The sequence below is a fragment of the Notamacropus eugenii genome, chromosome 6 (genome assembly GCF_028372415.1).
Source record: "Notamacropus eugenii isolate mMacEug1 chromosome 6, mMacEug1.pri_v2, whole genome shotgun sequence".
Taxonomy (NCBI): domain Eukaryota; kingdom Metazoa; phylum Chordata; class Mammalia; order Diprotodontia; family Macropodidae; genus Notamacropus; species Notamacropus eugenii.
Genome location: NC_092877.1, coordinates 137,466,201 through 137,486,104, shown reverse-complemented (window position 1 = coordinate 137,486,104; position 19,904 = coordinate 137,466,201). Strand labels below are relative to the sequence as shown.

At 37.6% G+C, this 19,904-nt stretch overlaps 1 protein-coding gene across 2 annotated transcripts in view; it reads right to left on the bottom strand.

Annotated features, from left to right (window-relative positions):
• Window positions 1–8,688: 8,688 nt before the first annotated feature.
• Window positions 8,689–19,904, bottom strand: part of ELMOD2 (ELMO domain containing 2) — a 29,329-nt gene continuing 18,113 nt past the window's right edge. For both annotated transcript variants that reach the window (XM_072621106.1, XM_072621105.1), the window contains exons 7-9: window positions 18,576–18,644; window positions 17,667–17,800; window positions 8,689–12,417 (exon numbers count right to left, since the gene is read on the bottom strand). In XM_072621106.1, the coding sequence (XP_072477207.1) occupies window positions 12,272–12,417; window positions 17,667–17,800; window positions 18,576–18,644 (349 nt within the window). In that variant the 3' untranslated portion in view covers window positions 8,689–12,271. The remainder of the gene's footprint in view (window positions 12,418–17,666; window positions 17,801–18,575; window positions 18,645–19,904) is intronic.

Here is a 19,904-nt window from a genome sequence, read left to right as displayed (position 1 = left end):
GCCTATGGCCACACTACCGTCAGGATTTGAACCTGGTTCTATCCTGAATCTAAGTACAGCATTCTTCAGACTATGTGCACTGTAGTGGGACATTTTAAAGCCACTGTTTCATGCCATGTTAGACTTGGAAAGGGACCTTACTGATACTATAGTTCAGGGATTCTTAAGCTTTTTTGTATGTGTCATGGACCTCTGGCAGTCTGGGGAAACCTATCGACTCATTATTTTTAGACACATTAAAAGAAATTACACAAGATTACAAAAGAAACCGATTATATTGAAATATAGTTGCTATATTACAAAAGAAACCAATTATATGAAATACAGTTATTATATTTTTTAACCAAGTTTGCTGACCCCAGGTTAAGAAGTCTTTATTTCATCCAGTTGTTTTAGTTTTTAAAATATATTTTCATTAAGAAGCATGCATTTTTTCTCTTCCCATCTCTCCTCTCATCACAAAAAAAGAAAAATCCTTGTAATAAATATGCATATCAATCAAAATGAATTCCCACATTTATTTTTAAAATGTATATAAGGTATTTCACAGTTTCTATGTTAAGTGCCAAGATATATGAACCAAAGAGTGTTTGAACTTCCCTCTGAGATATAAATGAATTTGAGTCTTTTGTGGACAAGAAAGTGTACCACTTACACCCTCTAAAAAAGGCAACAGGAACAATAGGTTCTAAAGACAAGTCAGGAAAACACAGAATGGAGAAATTACTGGAAGGAGGAGACTGCATTAATTGTTAACCAATCGGAGTGGATTGCTACCCTTCAGGAACACCTGTTCTTCAAAGGGCATTAAAACTGTGAAGTCACTGCCATAAGGGGTCTTTGATCTAAGAGAGATGGCCAAATGACCATCCTTTTATTAACAAACTGCTGGCCTTCTTAATAAAATGATCAAATTATACAGAAAAAAAAAGAGGAGATTGATAGTCACAAAGTCATCTCAGAAACTGATGGAGATTAGATTCTTTCTCAAGATAAAAAGAAAATTGAGAAACATCGGAGCTTGCTCCTCTTCTTTTGCTCTGAACATCTGCTTACTGAGACATTTTGAAATGTTATAACTCACTGTTTCCCTGTGGTTACTAAAAATCCTGAGACTCTGAAGAGGAATCTCAATGTGCTTACTTCAGGGACAGGAGCATCAGAGATTGCATTCCTGGTCCTCTTTGCGCCAGGGAGGAGACAGTCTAATCAAGATATAACAGATGGTAAAACTGGAAGGAAGAAGATAGGCCAGTCCCTGGAGCCAACAGGAGATAAGAAATGGGGATAACAGGAGCTAGCCTGGGACCAAGGAAACGTCCCTGGAGTCTTACTCTATAGAAGACCTTATACCCTGACAACAGATAAGGAAACTGAGCAGGGATGTAACTAGCAACTCTGGTACTTGGGGCAAGCAGTATTAAATGCACCCTCATATCAGCTGTTTGAAACTAAGTTGAGTGAGGAATGTGCATTCGTCCTTCATTGCTGAAGAAGACCATGCCATCAGAGAAATGATACATGACTTGCACTTGACTTTGTTTTGAGTGAGGAAGGGCTGTGCAGATCACCAGCCTCACTTCTCCTCCAGAGCCATCTGAATCCAGTGACCAGATACTCATCAGGATGACTGGAGATGACCCAGGATGAGGCAGTTGGGGTTAAGTGACTTGCCCAAGGTCACAGAGCTAATGAGTGTTAAGTGTCTGAAGTGACATTTGAACTTAGGTCTTCTTGACTCCTGCACTGGTGTTCTATCCGCTGCACCACCTAGCTGCCCCTGAGTGAGGAACAGAAATCTGATGGAGGCCTTTGGAAATAAAGTCTTGTGGGGGAATGTAATGCTAATGAGGTTAAAGATCTTCCCCACCAATTAATGGACCTGCCCATTGAGGGAAGCTTGATTAGGGGAGGCCCACACCTTTTTTTAATTTCTAATGCACTGGTTCTCAAGGGTTGTGATGCTCTCTGGCTCTGAAAAAATGTGTAAATACTGTGAGGTGAGGTTTTACTTTGGGGCTTACTCATTGGAAATGATTGTTTGGCCAGTCGCTAAGGAGCCCCCAGGCTTTGAAAACCCAGAGGTTGGTGCTTCTTTCCTGGTAACTACGTATCTATGGTCAGAGTTGCATGTCTCTGTTGATCTACGATGTGTGTATTGCTTACGTCAGACGCTGGAAGCAAAGTCTGTTGACTGTTACTTCTCTGTATTTTCTCTGAAGTTCCCCTGAACTAAGTGAATGATATATGTGCTTGATTAAAGTGATTGTTGACCCCTCAAAAGTTGCTTTTCCTTTTAGAAAAGCAGATCTAAGAACCTGTACAGCAGGCCCTCCTGGATGTGTCAAGAGTACTTGCTTTTATATGGAGAGAAACTCTGTGACGTAGCAAAGTTATTGGGCAGAACCAAGCTAGGGAGATGATCACCTAGGGTTGTAGCTGCTGCTGGGAGCAGAGGAGCAGAAAGAAACCATTGCAGCATAAATTTAGCGCTGGGAGGGCCTTGGGGCTTGCCTACCCCACCTCATTTTACAGATAAGGAAACTGAGCTCAGCCTACCCGAGGCAGGATTTGAACCCTAGTTCTCTGACTTCATATATATAGTGCCCTCTCTTCTAATTGTTTTTCTGGTAGCTTTCTATTTTAATTTAATTGTTCTTGCTAAATAAAACAACTATTTTCACCTGCTAAAGGAATACAAGTGCCATCTACTCCCTCTAAATTTCAGAGTCCTAGGACAAAGCTCTAGTCTTTTCAGCCTAGTTACAGCTCTGAAAATGAGAGTATTCATTGAACATCAGGGGCTTGCCTATAGTGAGATTAATTAATTGGCAACAGAATCAGTGGTCATTTCAGGCTTGCAGTACATCATATCACTAACTGAATTTTCTGACTGAATACCTTAAGATTTTAAATAACATGAAGCAATTCAATCCTCTTCTGCTCCATCCCCACAAACTAAGAGCAGAAACCATAGTGTTTTCAATACCAACATTTTATGTGTCTTAACAAGAAATTTCCTCTGCATCTGAAAACTAGAACTGTTTTATGTAAAAAGGCTATAGTTCAGATTGAATGATCTTTCCCTCTTCAAATTTTCTTATGACACTGATTCTGCCCACTACTTTTATCATGGTCAGATTCTGCGTGTGTGTGTGTGTGTGTGTGTGTGTTCACACATGGTACATTCCTTGGCCTTGTGTTAAGCTTGATATTTTTACCTGTGACTTGGATGAAGGCACAGAGGGGGTGGTGGTGGAACCAAGGTGGCAGAGAAAAGGCCTGAGTTCTCCCAAATTCCCTTCCAAACAACTTTAAATAATGCCTCAAAATTAATTCTGGAGTAGCAGAACCCACAAAAGAATTGGGAAGTAGGGGGGTTGAAATAATTTCCCAGCCCAAGACAACTTAGAAGGACTGCAGGAAAGGTCTGTCTCACTTAGGGAAAAGAGAAGGATAGTCCAGTGCAGGGAGTGTCCAGGCAAGTCAGCAGGAGGCCCCCAGATCCACCCCAGGTCAGCCATCAGGGCTGTAGTGCATCATGTTGTAGCACAGCGGCACAGCCCTCAGCTGTGAGGGCTCCATTTCCAGTCCAGAAGGTGAGCAAGAAGCCCTGATGCAAGAAGCTTGGGACAGTGCCATCTGTAGCCCAGGAGCACAGCTCAATTTTAAAAGTCAAGAAATAGGCTGGAAAATGAGCAGAAAACAAACAAATAAAAACCTGACCAAACACAAACTCAGAAGAGGACAATGTCAAAATGTCTACATGCAAAGCCTCAAAGAAAAATATGAACTGGTCTCAGGCTCAAAAAGAACTCCTAAAAGAGCTCAAAAAGAATTTTTAAAATCAGAGATGTGGAAGAAAAATTGGGGGACAAAATGATAGTTATACAAAATAATCACGAAAAAAGTCAACATCTTGCTAAAGGAAGCACAAAAAAAATGGCAAAAATGTACAAAAATTCTCTGAAGAAAATAACCGATTAAAAAGCAGAATTGGCCAATTAGAACCAAAGTTCACGGAAGAAAACAATTCCTTAAAATTAGAATTGAACAAGTGGAAGCTAATAACTCCATGAGACAGCAAGAATCAAACAAACAAAATCAAAAGAATGAAACAATAGAAGAAAATATGAAATATCTCATTGGAAAAAACAACTGATCTGGAAAATAGATCCAGGAGAGATCATTTAAGAATTATTGGACTAACTGAAAATCATGATCAAAAAAAGAGCTCAGACATCATATTTCAAGCAATTATCAAGGAAAACTGTCATGACATCCTAGAACCATAGAGCAAAATAGAAATTGAAAGAATTCACCAAACACCACCTGAAAGAGATCCCAAAATGAAAACTCGCAGGAATATTAGAGCCAAATTTCAGAACTCCCAGGTCAAGGAGAAAATACTGCAAGCAGGTGGAGAGAAAAAAATCAAAAATCATGAAGCCACAGTCAGACTTACACAGCCTTTAGTAACTTCTATATTAAAGGATCAGAAGGCTTGGAATGATATTCTAGATGGCAAAGAAGCTTGGATTACAACCAAGAATCACCTATCCAGTGAAATTGAGTATAATCCTTCAGGTAAAAAATGGACATTAGATGAAAGCCAAGATGGTATTTGTAGATGACAAAGCTGAAAGAGTCAGCTACCAGACTGGGTAACAGTCAGGCTCCAAGAACATTTTCATAGTTTAAAACTATGGATGAAACCAACAAGATGACATTTAACAAAGATAAATGCAATCACTTTAATTTGGGTTTTAAAAAAAATCAACTTCACAATTTCTGCAGTGTTACATTGTATTGTCATTATATTTAGAATGTGGAAGGCTGTAGTCATCCAACTGTACTCTGCCTTGATCAGAATACAACTGGAATACTGTATTCATTCCTGGGGGCCACATATTAAGAATATTGACATGATGTCTAGAGCATCCACAGAAGGGCACCTAGGTGGCACAGTGGAGAGACTGCCAGGCCTGGAGTTAGGAAGTTCAAATGGCCTCAGACATTTACTTGCTATTTGACTCTGGACAAGTCAATTAACTGAAACCTGCTGATAGTGTGTTGTGCTAGAAGCCAGTTTAAGGACATTGCTTTTTTTTCTCATTGAAAAACTGAAAAACCATTTAGAGATACTAAGGGGTCCAGAGGAGGGGTAACTTGGATGGTCAAGGACTTAGGCCCTATTTCTTTTTTTTTTTTTAATTTTCCCCCAGTTACATGTAAAAACAATTTTTAACATTCATTTATAAAACTTTAAGTTCCAAATTCTCTCCCTTGCTTCCTCCCCATGTCCCGTCATTGAGAAAACAAACAGTTCAATATAGGTTATACATGTGTAGTCATGCAAAACATATCCATAATGATCATGTTGTGAAAGAAAACAGACAAAAAAAGTCACAAAAAATGAAGTTTAAAGAAAGTCAGCTTCAATCTGTAATCAGACACCATCAGTTCTTTTTCGGGGGAGGGACAGCCTTGGATGGTTGTATGGTTGAGAACAGCGAAGTCTTTCACAGCTGATCATCTGACAACATTGCTGTTGCTTTGTACACAGTACGTTTCACTTTGCATCGGCCCATGCAAGTCTTCCCAGGTTTTTCTAAGAACATCCTGCTCATCATTTCTCAGAGTACAATAGCATTCCATCATAATCATATACCACCACTTGTTCAGCCTCTCCAATTGACAGGTATCCCCTCAATTTCTAATTCTTTTCTCCCAGAATGAGCTGCTATATTTCTGTACATTCAGGTCCTTTTCCTTTTTTATATGTCTTTTAGGATCAGATGTAAGTGTTATTGGTAAATCAAAAGGTATGCATAGTTTTACAGTCCTTTGGACATAATTCCAAATTACAGAATGGTTGAACCAGTTCACAACTCCACCAACAATGCATTGTCTCATTTTTCCCACATCCCCTCCAACATTTGTCATTTACCTTTTCTGTCCGATTAGGCAATAGGTACGAGGTAGTACCTCAGAACTGTTTTAATTTGTATTTCTCCAATCAATAGTGATGAGTATTTTTTCATGTGGCTATAGAACTAAAAACTGTTATCTTTTGTTCATTTATCAGTTGGGGAATAGCTCTAATTTTTATAAATTTAACTCAATTCTCTATATATTTGAGAAATGAAGCCTTTATCAGAGAAATTTGCTTCAAATTTTTTTTTTAGTTACTATTGCTAGCTGTATTTCCCTCCATCCTGTCCCCTGTACATTTATTCCAGTCTCTCTCTCCTTTCACCCTATCCCTCCTCAAGTGTTTTGCTTCTGACTACCCTTTCCCTCCCTATCACACACTTCCCCCCTTCTCTTAGGCCTTCTTTTTTTTTTTTTTAGTTTTCAACATTCACTTCCATAAGATTTTGAGTTTTAAATTTTCTCCCCCTTCCTACCCTTTCCCCTTCCCAAGATGGCATGCAATCTGATATAAGCTCTACATATACCTTCATATTCAACATAATTTAACATTAGTCATGTTGTAAAGAAGAATTAGAGGGAGGAAATACAAGAAACAAAAAACTGCCCCCCAAAAAAAACAAAAGAAAGAAAGCAAATAGTCTCCTTCGATCTGAATTGAGACTCCAAAGTTCTTTCCCTGAATGTGATAGCATTTTCCATCATGAGTCTTTTGGAGTTTTCCAGTGTGGCTGTTACTATGTACAACGGTCTCCTGATTCTGCTTACTTCACAAAGCATCAGTTTTTTTATTTTTTTTATTTTTTGTAGTCCACCTGCTCATCATTTCTTATAGCACAATAGTACTCCATTAGTCACAACTTGCTCAGCCATTCTCCAACTGATAGCCATCCCCTCAATTTCCAATTCTTTGCCACCACAAAAAGAGCTGCTATGCTATAAATATTTTTGTACATATGGGTCCTTTCCCCATTTTTATGATGTCTTTGGGATCCAGGCCTACTTAGGTACTATTTCTTAAAAGTACTAATTAAGAAACTGGTCATGCTTTGATTCAGGACGACATGATAGTTGTTTTCAAGTGTTTGAAGGGTCACCTTGTGGAATAAACATTAGATTTATTGTTCGGCTCCAAAAGTCAGAACAGGAATGAGACAGGTTGCAAAGAGGCAAATGTAGGTTTGGCATCAAGACAAACTTCTTAACAATTAGTGCTGTCCAAGCCCTTGGTCTTCTGAAGGTCTTTAAGCAGAGCTAGATGACTGTTTGTTGGATATTATAGAGGGTTTGGACAAAATGGCTTCTGAAGGCCCTTCTGAATTTCAAGGTCTGTGATGAGACTTGCCCTATTTGGCACCAGAAGGCTGAATAAGGAGCAAATGAACACATGGAAATTTCATGGACTGATTTATGTTAGGTATGAGGAAAATGTTCCTAACAGGGCCATCCAACATGCAGTGGGCCAACTTGGAAGGCAGTATACTGCCCTGTACAGAGGTGTGCAAGTGAAGGTTAAAAGAACACTTATCAAGAACATCGTACAAAGAATTCTCAGGCAAATTGTACTACTTGATTCCTTTCAACTCGGGGATTCTATGTGTGATATAATGAAAAGAACACATTGGGTTTGGAGTTTAAAAAACAAAACACGGGTTGGAATGTATGACCACGTATGTATGACCAGTATGACGATGGTATCTAAAGCCCCTTCTTACTCAAAAATTCTATTACTGTGATTCTCCTGTTACTCCAATGCATAGTGCCCTACATGTAGGCACTTGAGTGTCAATTAAACCCTCAGTCTCCTTGGGAACAAAATAGGATTTTTTTCTTTTTTGTCTGGACACGATTTCATTATTGTAGGGAACTCTCAGTAAGGAAATGGCATTTCCCAATGAATTACAACTTTGTCCTAGAGAACTGCTTACTGGCACTAAGTAAGGTGACTTGCCCAAGATCACAAATCCACTTGCACTCAGATCTCCAAGGCTTGCTTCCATCATGCTAAGCTGGCTTTCTAAGAGCAGCTTTAATAACTTACATTTACATAGCCCTTTAAACATTTGTTAAGTGTGATACATGATCACATTTGATTCTCCCTAAAACCCTTGGATATAAGTGCTGTTCTTATCCCCCATTTTGCAGTTTAAGGAGACTCTGAAACTGAGAAGTTAAAAGACTTACTCAGGGTCACAAAGATTGTCATGTCTGAGGCAGAATTCTTTCCATCTCCTAGTCCTAGACTCTGCTACCTGCTTACTGAGACAACTTAACAGCACTATGAGAAATGTATTTTATCAACTATCAGGTGCTTAATAAATGTAAAATATTATTCTATTTAAATGAAAGGTAGATTTCATGCTAAGAAAAGAATATTCCTTCCTTTCCTAATGGTTTCTAAAGAAGACTTCAAACTAACGAATAAAAATATTCAGACCATTAACCTTTTGTGACTTGAATAAAGAATTTCCTTTTCGTATTCCGGTTGAGCCAAAACACTAAAAGACAACAAAAGATCTTGTAAACAAATAAATTTATCTAACACTTTACACTAAGTGCAAAGTAATTGAATGGAAGGATGCAGAAGGGGGAAAAAGCACAGCAACAGGGGCATGAACACACCCATCCAAAGAACACCAAAGGTGCCTAGCTCTGCCTTGACATTTGGGGGGAGGGGAGGAGAAGGGGAATGGAAGAAGTAAGAAAACCAACAGAATAGTTATCAGAAAGAGCTCTATTCAATTATTAACCAAGGACTCTTTAATAGTGCGGTCTTTATTTGTTCCATTAACATACTCCAAACAAAAACGACACGGCACGATTTACACTATTGCTTTGACATTATATTAAGATGGGTCACTGTCCCATCTTCCATCTAAAACTCCCATTTATAATTTTCTACAGGTTGCTACTTTGCGAACTGTTTCTAGGGAAAGCAGGGACATTATTGTTCCTGGGAGTTCACTGTCTGAAAGGAAAAAAACCAAGATTCATCCTAAGCATTACGTAGCAACATTATAGCTACATAATTAAGAATTCCAACCTGGACAACATTCCTTTTTCTCAGCAGAAGTTCAAGTTGTAATTTGTCTCAGGTTTCAAAAATCCCTTTAATGAATCTTCCTAATAAAAAATTTGTGTGAAGAGGCTTGCAGTGTCAATGAAACTTTAACCTCCAACAAACTTACTTGGAGAGGAGTGAAAAATTAGAATGACACAAACATAACTCTAGGATTACAACACTTGGATGAGAACTGGAACAATGTTTAAATTAGTGCCCATTCAGTGTTCCTCAAAGGCAATCTATCTTTAATTCTCTAAACCTAACTATTTAACAAAGAAACTTCCTATTTCACATTCTGAGAGTTTTACCCTACTACCATGACGTTAATATTCATGCAAATGCCCTTTCTTTCAAACACATCTCATAGTTATGCTTATTTAATATTGCTTGGAGCTTTTTGGAAGGTGAAAATAATAGTGACAACTCTTAGGAGGAGTTAGAATAAAATATTTTAAAGAGTTCATATAAATTAGAAATAAGTTAGAATTCAAAGTGTTTTAAGCTGAAAAAAATCAGAGCAGGGCTATTTCCAAGAAATTACTCAGTTTTTCAAATCATTTTAATAAAATGATGGTAGTGAAAATTTTTTTTATCAAGCAAGATCACAGATTGATACGCAAAGAGGCTAGTACTGAGATTAACAAGGTAACTCCAGATTTTGCCCATTTGGTGGAAGATTGTCTTTTAGAACATATACACACAACTCCAAAAGCTACATTTGCAGAATATTCTTGCCACTGGCAAATACCCTTCATCCTGGCACAAATTTTTTAAAGCAATGATTCATCTGTTTGATGCTCTAATCGAGTACACATAATTAATTACCCTGCTACGACAAGCACATGTCTAGACTACTTTGGCATTCGAGTTACTCTTAAAGGAACAGATAAACTATCCCCAATATTGATACAAACAGAACAGCATAAAATTCTACTTTACATATATTGAAAATCAAGAGAAGGCGAGAAGATTTCATCATAAATTAGAAAATCTACATAAGTAGACTCCGTTTTTATCTGATGTATGCCATCATCATGCTTTGTATTTTAATTTACAGTCTGAAGTCTGACTTGGATGGCTTCTGGTCTAGTGAGTTTTCTAATACTTGACTTAGATCAACTATACTTGATTAAATGGCAACTCAACTATTTTATGATGGAAAGAAGAAAAATTCATGCCATGCTGTACGTAATATAGCACTGAGGTGAACTAAAGAAATCAATCAGAAAAATTCTGTTTACACAAAATGTACCCTGCCTGACTTCAGCAACCTTTTCTCTTCAGTAAGTATACTGGCAGAGCATGAAGCCAGTTAAAAGATCTCTCCAAATGGAAGATTAAAATGGGAATATGAAATTTTCATCATGAGAACTAAGGAAATGACAACTGTTTTCCCACAAAGTACAGAGTTAATATTTCCTCTGAGTTATATTGAAATCATTCCTTGCATCTGTGCTCCTTGTTAGAACCCTGTTGTGTTTGTATTTTGGATTTCTAGCTTAGCAGTTTTTGTTATCACTCCTATTTTTTGAAAACAGTGAACTTCCTTTCCAACAAGATATTTATTTCTCCTTACTGAAAATCAACTTTTAAGTATTAATAGTGTGATTTTTGCATCCCTAGTGCATCAGAATAAAATTTTACCAAACTAAAAAAATAATTATATTCTTCTAAGTAAGAAAATAGTCACTTTGTTGAATGCACAGTGAAATGTGTGTGATACTTAGGTTGCACCTGCCACTTTCCAATCCAGTTACTTGCTATTAATTCTCTCTATGGCAAGCATAAAGAGAGATTTGTAAACAGATAAGACAGAACAAATATTTGAAAGCTTTGTTCCTCGATATGTCAGAAAAAGAAAAGGATTAAACACTTCCAATGTACCATATGACAAAAAAAAAGTGCTAATACTGTACTTCAAAATAAACCAAGCTCGTAATAGACTAGTTTTCATAGTATTATAAAGGGATACTAAATAAGATAAACTTCCTACTTTCCAAGCCCTTTTGGCTTAGTTTTCTTGAGGACTACAGTCTGAAACATTTAGAGAGGACTGACAGAAAAATTCTCCCTCTAAAGTAAAGGTCATCTAAATTATCTCCACCAAGAAGAGCTTGGCACTGGCAGCTGCTACTTCATGAAATCAACAAGAAGCAAGGTTGAACCCCCTGCACATATCTTTGTAGTCCTCACACTGCAGGAAGTTACCATACAGACTCCTTACTTAAGACATTATTTGTAACATCTATGTCTCACATATTTTGCCAAAAAGAGCCTAAAAATGAAACTAAGCCACAGAGCAAGAGTTTTCATCACATTAACCTACATGAATTGACTAATGCTTTAAAAAGACTCCAAAAATATGAAGCTGTTATCCCTCACTTAAGTCTCAAGTATAGTTTGGGGTTATTTACACAAAAAAATGACTAAGATTTTCTTGGCAATAAGTTACTTCATATACATAAGTAGATAAGAAGAGGGATTATGAAAAAAATAACCTCCTACAAAGACCACATACTCATAATTTATGGATTAGTCAGATTCTGAAAATCAGAAAATCCTTTTGAGCTCCAAGCAAAGTAACAAATCATACTTCTCAAGTGTGTGTGGGGGGAACAATCTTACAAATACCAACTGCTTTTACTCTCAAGGATATTTTATGAACTCATCTGTCAGTAAGCCAAGCAAGAAATGATTTTTAACCCTCGGACATCTATGTATGCTTTTCACTTCCAACAATGATACCTTCTGAAGTATAATGGAAAACTAACAGCAATGAAAAACCTACCCACTACTTTGGTTGTCTATGACAAACAAAAATAAAATGAAGAAAGGAGCAGGAATATAAATTTCTAAAAAATATGCTAAAAGGACTTTCTTGTTGCTACCTACCTGACAGTCTTCAGCATAAGAGAAAAGGTAGTGATTTTACAAGGTAATCAACCTGCTGTAGTACAAATACCTGATTTATGCTTCTTGGCCAAAAGGGCTAAGTCCCAAGTCCCCAGCTATAGATCACATGACCCTACAGAGGAGATCTTTGGAAGGGCAACTTACCTTTGGAGTGCAGTGTATAAATAATTGTAAACACACACTGATTGTCCACTAGCTTACTTAAAGAGGATTTCTGAATTTTTTGTAAGAAATTATGTATAAAAAGTTACATCATTAAAGTTTCAAGTGAAAATGGTCAGAGAAATTCCATTACAACATAGAAATTCAATTTTGTGTGCAAAACATGGTAGAAATCAGAAGACAGGCAGGACTGACAGTTCATATCTTTAAGGTAAGAACTACTTTGTAATCCAACAGAAGTCTCTTAATTTTTTCATGAAATTTTTCTCTGTACTGGTTGAAATACATAATGCTTTCTGGCTCTTCTTCAAACCAAAATTTGTCAAACTCACAAAAGAGATAGCCTGTGGTAAAGAAAACAGAGTATCAGTAAATCAAACAAGCAACAAGCATGTATTTTATACCTTTAAGTTCTAGGCTCTGTGTCAGTAACTGACAACACAATTACAAAAGTCAGACAGTTCCTGCCTTCAAGAAGCTGACATTCTACTGTCCTGGGAAGCATACTTTTATTTTATTTACTTAATAGTATTTTTTTCCAATTACATGTAAAGATAGTTTTCAACATTCATTTTTGTAAGATTTTGAGTTCCAAATTTTCATCCTTCCCTCTCTTCCTCCCCGCTCTCAGAGAGCAAGCAATCTGACAAAGGCTGTACACACACAATTATATTACACGTATTTCCACATTACTTGTATTGTAAAAGAAGAATCAGAACAAAAGGAAAAACAAAAAACTAAATGAAAATAGTATGCTTTGGCTTGCATTCAGACTCCCCAGTTCTTTCTCTGGATGTGGACAGCATCTTCCATCAGGAATGTTTGGGAGTTGTCTTGGATCACTGTACTGCTGAGAAAAGCTAAATCTATCATAGCTCATCATCACACAATGTTGGGAAGCATACTTTTAAAAACTTAGTAGTAGTGACAACTCACAATGAAGACTTGCATCTTAATTTCTAATTACTTACTATATTTTTTGTCACACATAACCAAGTCATAAATTCAACATTAGGATAAAATGGACATTATGAAAGGCAATTTCTATAAGAATTTTAAAGCATTATTTTTTCCTGGTTTTGTCAAGAAAAGGAAAAAACCTGAGAAAGATTAGGGCACTACTTTGAGAAGTCAACCTCAGAATGAAAAATAAAAAGGAATATATGAACTCTAACTCAATTTGAAATCCTACTTTTATGATATTTTATGATGTTTATGACATTTTAAACCTTTTAAAATATAAATGTATCATGCAAAGAAAAAAGTTTTCTCAGTAATAACTGTGGAATTTATTTTAAAATCAGCTAATTCATAATAATGAAATTTATGCTGTATTCATAAAAACAATTTTACATGCCTATGTGCCAGGCATTGTGCTAAGTGTTTTATAATTATCTTATCTGATCCTTACAATAACCTGGAAGGCAGGTGCTAATATTACCTGTATTTTACAGTTGAGGAAACTGAGGCAAAAAGAAGTTAAGCAACTTATCTAGAGTTACACAGCTAGTAAGCATCTGAAGTGGACCTTTCTACCCACTACACCTTTGAGGTACCTCATGATGACAGGCTAACTTCCCATAACAATTCATTTCCTTGCACACCGGCCCATAAAGACCAAAAGCTATCCTTAGGTTGCCATAGAGGAAGAATCTAATTCTACTGAAAATGATTATTGCTACAAAAGTTTAATAGTCAACAAAACTAGCCATTACTTTGAAGTACAAGTAACTGGCATCTAATGAGATAAGGATGGAGTGAAGTCTTCACTTTGTTAGAACTGTCAGCACTAAGGGCCTTTTAGGAGTAGAACAGAGGCTTCTGGAGGCCAAGGCAGTCTCACTTCCATTTTTGTACCTCAGTTACTATCACCTTCCTCTCCCTTGTACCAGACAAAGAGGGAATTCTTCCTTCTCTAAAAGCATTAACTTCTTAACGTCATTCAAAAAGAAAGCAGGGAACTGATTTACCTGAATTTAGTAACTTCACACCAAACATTTTTTAATCATGTCAATTAATTCATCAAATGTGCTTTGTACTATATTTCATATTTAAAATACTTAACACAAAAATTTTAATGCGTAACTTGAAAGGCAAGAAGAGAGGTAAATTCTGGAATATTTAATCTAATAATCCTAACAAAAAAGAGGACTGTGGAAGGAAATGATGAATCTTCACTACATGTACTTTCTTTTTAAAGTATATTTCAAATTTAAGATGGTAGTCTCAACACTGTCTGGCTTGTCTGGGTTTCCTTCTGAACTTCCCTGATTTTTTCTGTTTATCTTTTGCTTTTTTCTTTAAAGTATCACTATCATCACTCCCACATTACCCTACCTTAACTCTCCTATGTCCCACCCTCCCACAACCCCAGAAAAAAGTGTAAGTCCTTCCTTATTGTAGGGCTTTGCAAGGAGGGATGAAAGAAAACTACCTGAAATGGTATTTTAAAAAGCCAATAACTTCTCATAAAACTGTGGCTTCAGCAGAGTTAAAGTACTACTTTAACTAACTAACTTTAACTACTGGTTTTTATCTAAAACTAAGAATAGGCCCATTTCAAAGCGAGTCTTTCCAAAATTTATTTTTTAAGATTATATCCTTTCATTAATCCACTGTGGTACACATGTAAACAATTTTAAATTATATAGAAAAAAAAAAGTCACCCTCTAGTCCAACGAGGGTGAAGATTCAAGATAAAGGGCACACTCAGGGGCCATGGGTCAACCCAAAGCTCTCTGTGGGCTTTGTACTGCAGGAGCTCTGTCTCTCTGTCTCCTTACATCTAGGAGCCCTCAATGACAAAACATCATCTGTCACTTTCCTCTCCAGCGCTGGCTGCACCTTCTCTCCTACTCCCTGAAACACCAGTCCTGGAGGGGGAGTCAGAATATTCTCTGCTCTCCACTGTCTCATTTTTCCTCTTCTGCAAGTCACTCCATCAAACTTTTGTTCAATATGAATGATGGTGTGTGGAAGTATAACTAAGCTGCCAAATGATGCTCCCTCCTTTCTCAGGGAGCTCAGCACCTGGCTCACCCTCCTCCCCAACTACAGACTTTTTACCAGGGACCTTTAATGTCCATTTAGAAGCCTGTGAAACACAGACAGTCTACCAGTGCCATGCCAGAAAACTGAATCGCTTCCATTTGAACTGTCTGATGATCACCTGGCAGGATAAGGTACCAGACACTGAGGTCCTTACTTCAACTAAACTGCCAAGCATTCAAACTGTGCTTCAGAGAGTGCAACTTTGAAGGGCTGGCCACGCTGTTCAAATGCAAAATGTACGCTTGCCAAAAAAACTATTTTACGGGTAACTCGCATGGAGCAGGTGATCACATGGTGGTCAGAAGAAGCGATACAAGGACACTCTCAAAGTCTCTCTCAAGAACTTTGGATTTGACTGTGGGACATGGGAGACACTGGCACAGGACCACTCGGCATGGCACGCCCATATCAGAAAGGGTGCTGTGCTCTATGAGCAAAGCAGGACTGAAACAGCACAAAGGAAACGCAGGGTGCACAAATTTGAAGTATCCACCCCAAATGTTCACACGGACTGGCCCAATCTGTGGTAGAGCATTCTGAGCTCGTATTGGTCTGATCAGTCAGTCGTACACACTGACTTTCTCGTGGTGATGTCATTTTGGTCCTCTTTGAGAAGGAAGGGCAATAACCAACCACCAGATGCTCTGTCAAACTCTCTAATCTCCCAATTCCTCCACCTCCTTAAATCTCATGACTTATTTCTTTACTCCAACTCAGCCACAGAGAGGAATGGATACATCCTAGATTTAGCCATTACCCACAGACATTCTTCTTCCCTTGAAGAAACTCTGCTAGTTCCCGTTCCCTATCTCTCCGTGCCTCACTCCTCCTAATCTGCTGCTGGCCACCGAGACTCTTTACTCCCTTCACCCTTGAGGACTTCTCAGGCCATGACTCTTGTCTGCCTTCATATTTCTTACTCTCCAATTCCAACCCACAAGGTTAGAAATTTTAACCCCATGCTGTCCTCTTCTCTTAAATCCTGGTCCCACTGTCCTGTCAATGAGCTAATCTTGCAGAACCTCAGCCCAGATTTCTTCCTGGCCCCTCCGCTCATACTTGAGCTGCTGAGGTCTCACAGTTGTGCTGACCATGTATATTACAGATTCATGTTATATAGCTTCAGCAGAGGCCTCACTGCAGGCACTCCTCCCTGATTCCCCATTTCACTCCCCACAGAAGCTATTCCAAACCCTTCTCAAGCCTCTCATACCAACCAATCCCCCAAACTCTCAGCTGAGAGGACTGATTCTCATATTACTGAAAAAAATGAAGGCCATTCAACATAAGCTCCATTTTCCCATTCTCTTTATCTTAAAACTCCTTACCATCATCTTCAGCCCTTTCTCCCTTTCCTCCAGTTTCTGACAAAGGAGTCCTTTAATTCAGCAAGACCGACCTCTCTACACGTTCCTCTCCAGCAGCCTGCATCCTCGATCATTCGCCATCTCTCTAATATCTCCAACCTCTCCTACATGTTGGGTCCTTGTTCTTTTCAAGCATACCCCAGTCTCCCCTATCCTTAAAAACTTCACTCACTATACCTCCAAGATATTACTCTACATCCCTCATCCATGCTCCAGCCAAACTCCTTGAAAAAAAGTGACTTTGGATATTATTTTTCACTTTATTTTCTTCATGGTTTTTTTCTTTGGGTCAGTGTATTCTTTCAAAACATGATGAATATGAAAATGTTTTGCAAGATTGCATATGACTTATGCTAAACTGCTTACTGTCTCAGGAAGGGAGGAGGTGAGAAAAGGAAGGAAAAAATTTAGAACTCAAAATTTAAAAAAAAAAAACGAATGTTAAAAATTATCTTTACATGTAATTGAGGTGAAAATAAAATATTATTGAAAAAAGAAAGAAAAAGCTGTCTACACTAACCACCTACACTCCACACTACCTCTTCACCCTCAAGTCTATACACCTGGATTGCAACCTCAACATTCAACTGAAACTACTCTTGCCACAGTTACCCATGATCTCTTAATTGCCAAATCTGCTGGTCTTTTTCAGTCCTCATCCTTCTTGTTCTATGTGCTACAACTGATGAGGCTCAGGAGAAGAAGTGAGGCTGGTGACCTGCACAGCCCTCCCTCACTCAAAGCCAAGTCAAGTACAAGTCATGTCATCATTTCCCTGATGTCATGGTCTTCTTCGGCAGCGAAGAACAACAACAGCTACATCTGACAGTGTAGATCATCCTCTCTTCCTGATTACACTGGCCTTTCTGAGCTTTCCTGACACATTTTTCCTAGTTTGCCTCCCGCCTATCTGACCATTCTTTCTCAGTCTCCTTTGCTGGCTTATCATCCACATCACACTCTCTAAAAGTGGGAGTTCCCCAAGGTTTAACTGAATGCCTTCTTCCCTTCTCCCTCTACACCTCATTAGTTCCCATGGGCTTAACCATCAACTTTATGCAAATGACTACCAGATCTATACATCCAACCCCAGTCTCCCTCGTGAGCTTCAGGTCTGCATCACAAACCAAATCTATAACAATTATCACATAATTGCGACTTATTTCAATACTTACAATAAAACTGATGAAAGTGTTCCATTGCTGGACTACCAGGAACAGAGTTATAGAAATGAAACTTCAAAGCATTGCTCTTCAATAAACTATAAGCCATTTCTGTTAGATTGATCCCAACTATTGCATAGGAATATCTGCAATACCACAAACATTACCAATTACAAATATGACTAGCCAAATATTTTAATGAAATAAAAACTACTTAAGGGATTATCCAAAACTCCGTTCCTAATCCAGTAGTGACCTTGTCCAAAGCCTACTTTTCCCATCATTCCTTCCTTTACTCATTTAACTACTCAATGAAGCTCAAAAGTGGATTATCTCTTATTGGCATAGAGTTCATTTTTTCTGGGAAGCTTTAAGCACAAATAATATAAAGAATTCTTTAATACTAAAAGAATTATGAGAGATTTAGGAACACTACCGTTGGTAAAAGGAATATTTTCACCTCTGCAGCATCATGATATGTGTCTATGTGACACTGAGTGAAAAATATACTAATAGCAGAATTGTATTTGAAAAAGATTCCATGCACTTAAAAATCCGAGTCTTTAAATATGAAGTTACAGTGGAATAACTTTTTTTCCAACTGTAACTTGAGTCAAAAATAAAGTTCTGACTTTGTAAAACAAAACTGTATTTCAAAATACAATACTTGCCATTAAAGCTTCTACCAAGGTAGCACTGTCAGTAACTAAATTCTAAACATAATGAAATACAAATAATATTTTCTGGTAGCATTTACTGCTCCAAAACTACTATGTAATCTCCCTTACTGATTTCTTATTGAAATCTTCATTAAAATAAACATATTTTGAACAATACCAGAATGTATGCTTTCCATTTCTAAATGAATTCATCACTAAAATTCAAAATTGGTTATGGTTTCTTTAATACATCTGGGCTTACCCTAAAGCTGGATGATTTGAATGACTTAGAATCCGCTGAGCTTCACTGGTATAATTTTCACTAAAATACCTAAAAATGTTTAAGGAAAAAAAAACAATGAAATAAAAAATACCACAGTCAGCATTCATTTTCAAAAGTACCTAAAAGTGCTATTGTCAAAATCATCTTTACACATTACCACAAAGACATCAAATACTTCCTTGAAATATCTCCAATGATTTGCCTTTCTTTCTGAAATTTAAATTCAGAATTACAGTACTAAAGTCATATTGAAACAATCTCCACCAGAATATCTCCTGTTGGCAGAGCTATCACTAAATTACCTAAAAGGACAGCATCTAGCCAAGTCACCTTATTCTTGAAGCTTTCAAATGCTTTGCTGGAATAGCTGACTTAGCTTTCGTCTGTAAGGAAATCTGTCCATAAGCTCTTCCTTACATCTAACCTTGTTTTTCTCTGTTTCAGCAAGCCTATCTTCCTTTAATGGTGTGCTCAGGGAACCAGAAGACAAATGAATACCACGATGTTTGCAATGGGTCATCTTACTCTTAATTTCTTGTCTTATTCTCAGCCAAAGGTAGAAACAGACAAGAATTAGCTGAACAGCAACAGAAACAATGAGCTGTCCCCCTGACCAGAATGTGCTTCTTCCTTACTTCCAGCCTCTTAGAAATTTTACCTTCCTTTCTTAAAGGTATAACCATAGGCCTACCTCCTACATGAAGCCTTCCTCATGGACCCCAGTTGTTAGTACTCTCTCTCTCTCAAAATGACTTTGATTATTTTTCTGTGTATGTGTTGCGTCCTTCCAGGATGGTGTAAGGTCAGAGAGAGGAGAGACAATGTTTTTTTGTCTTAGTGTCCCTTGATGCCCAGCCTAATTCCCTGTACATAACAGGTACTTGACAAGTATTAATTGCATTATAAAATGGGCCACAATTCTTGATGTTAATGAAGTCACACTTCTCTGAATTGTTCAGGCCGTTCACATTTCTTTCACAAAGTTAGCACAGAAACTAATTTGGGGTTCTTGACTTTTCAGAGTAGGTATTTAATAAAGTAAAGTTAATTTCCATCAGCTAATCCTAGAAGCAGGGGAATGAGGCAGGAATGAAAATTTTTTTTCATATATTTGGTACTCTAAACTTAAGGGGATGTAGCCCTTAAAACTTTCATAGGGCATAAAAATTTCTAGTTAAGTTCTCTCTTCCAGAAAATAATTCCAACCATGTTCATCTTCTCATTGGTTCCACTTTCTTATCAGGATGGTTTGGGTACAAAGTGCTGACTCAAGAGCCAAGACACCTGGGTTCATATGCTGACAGTAAT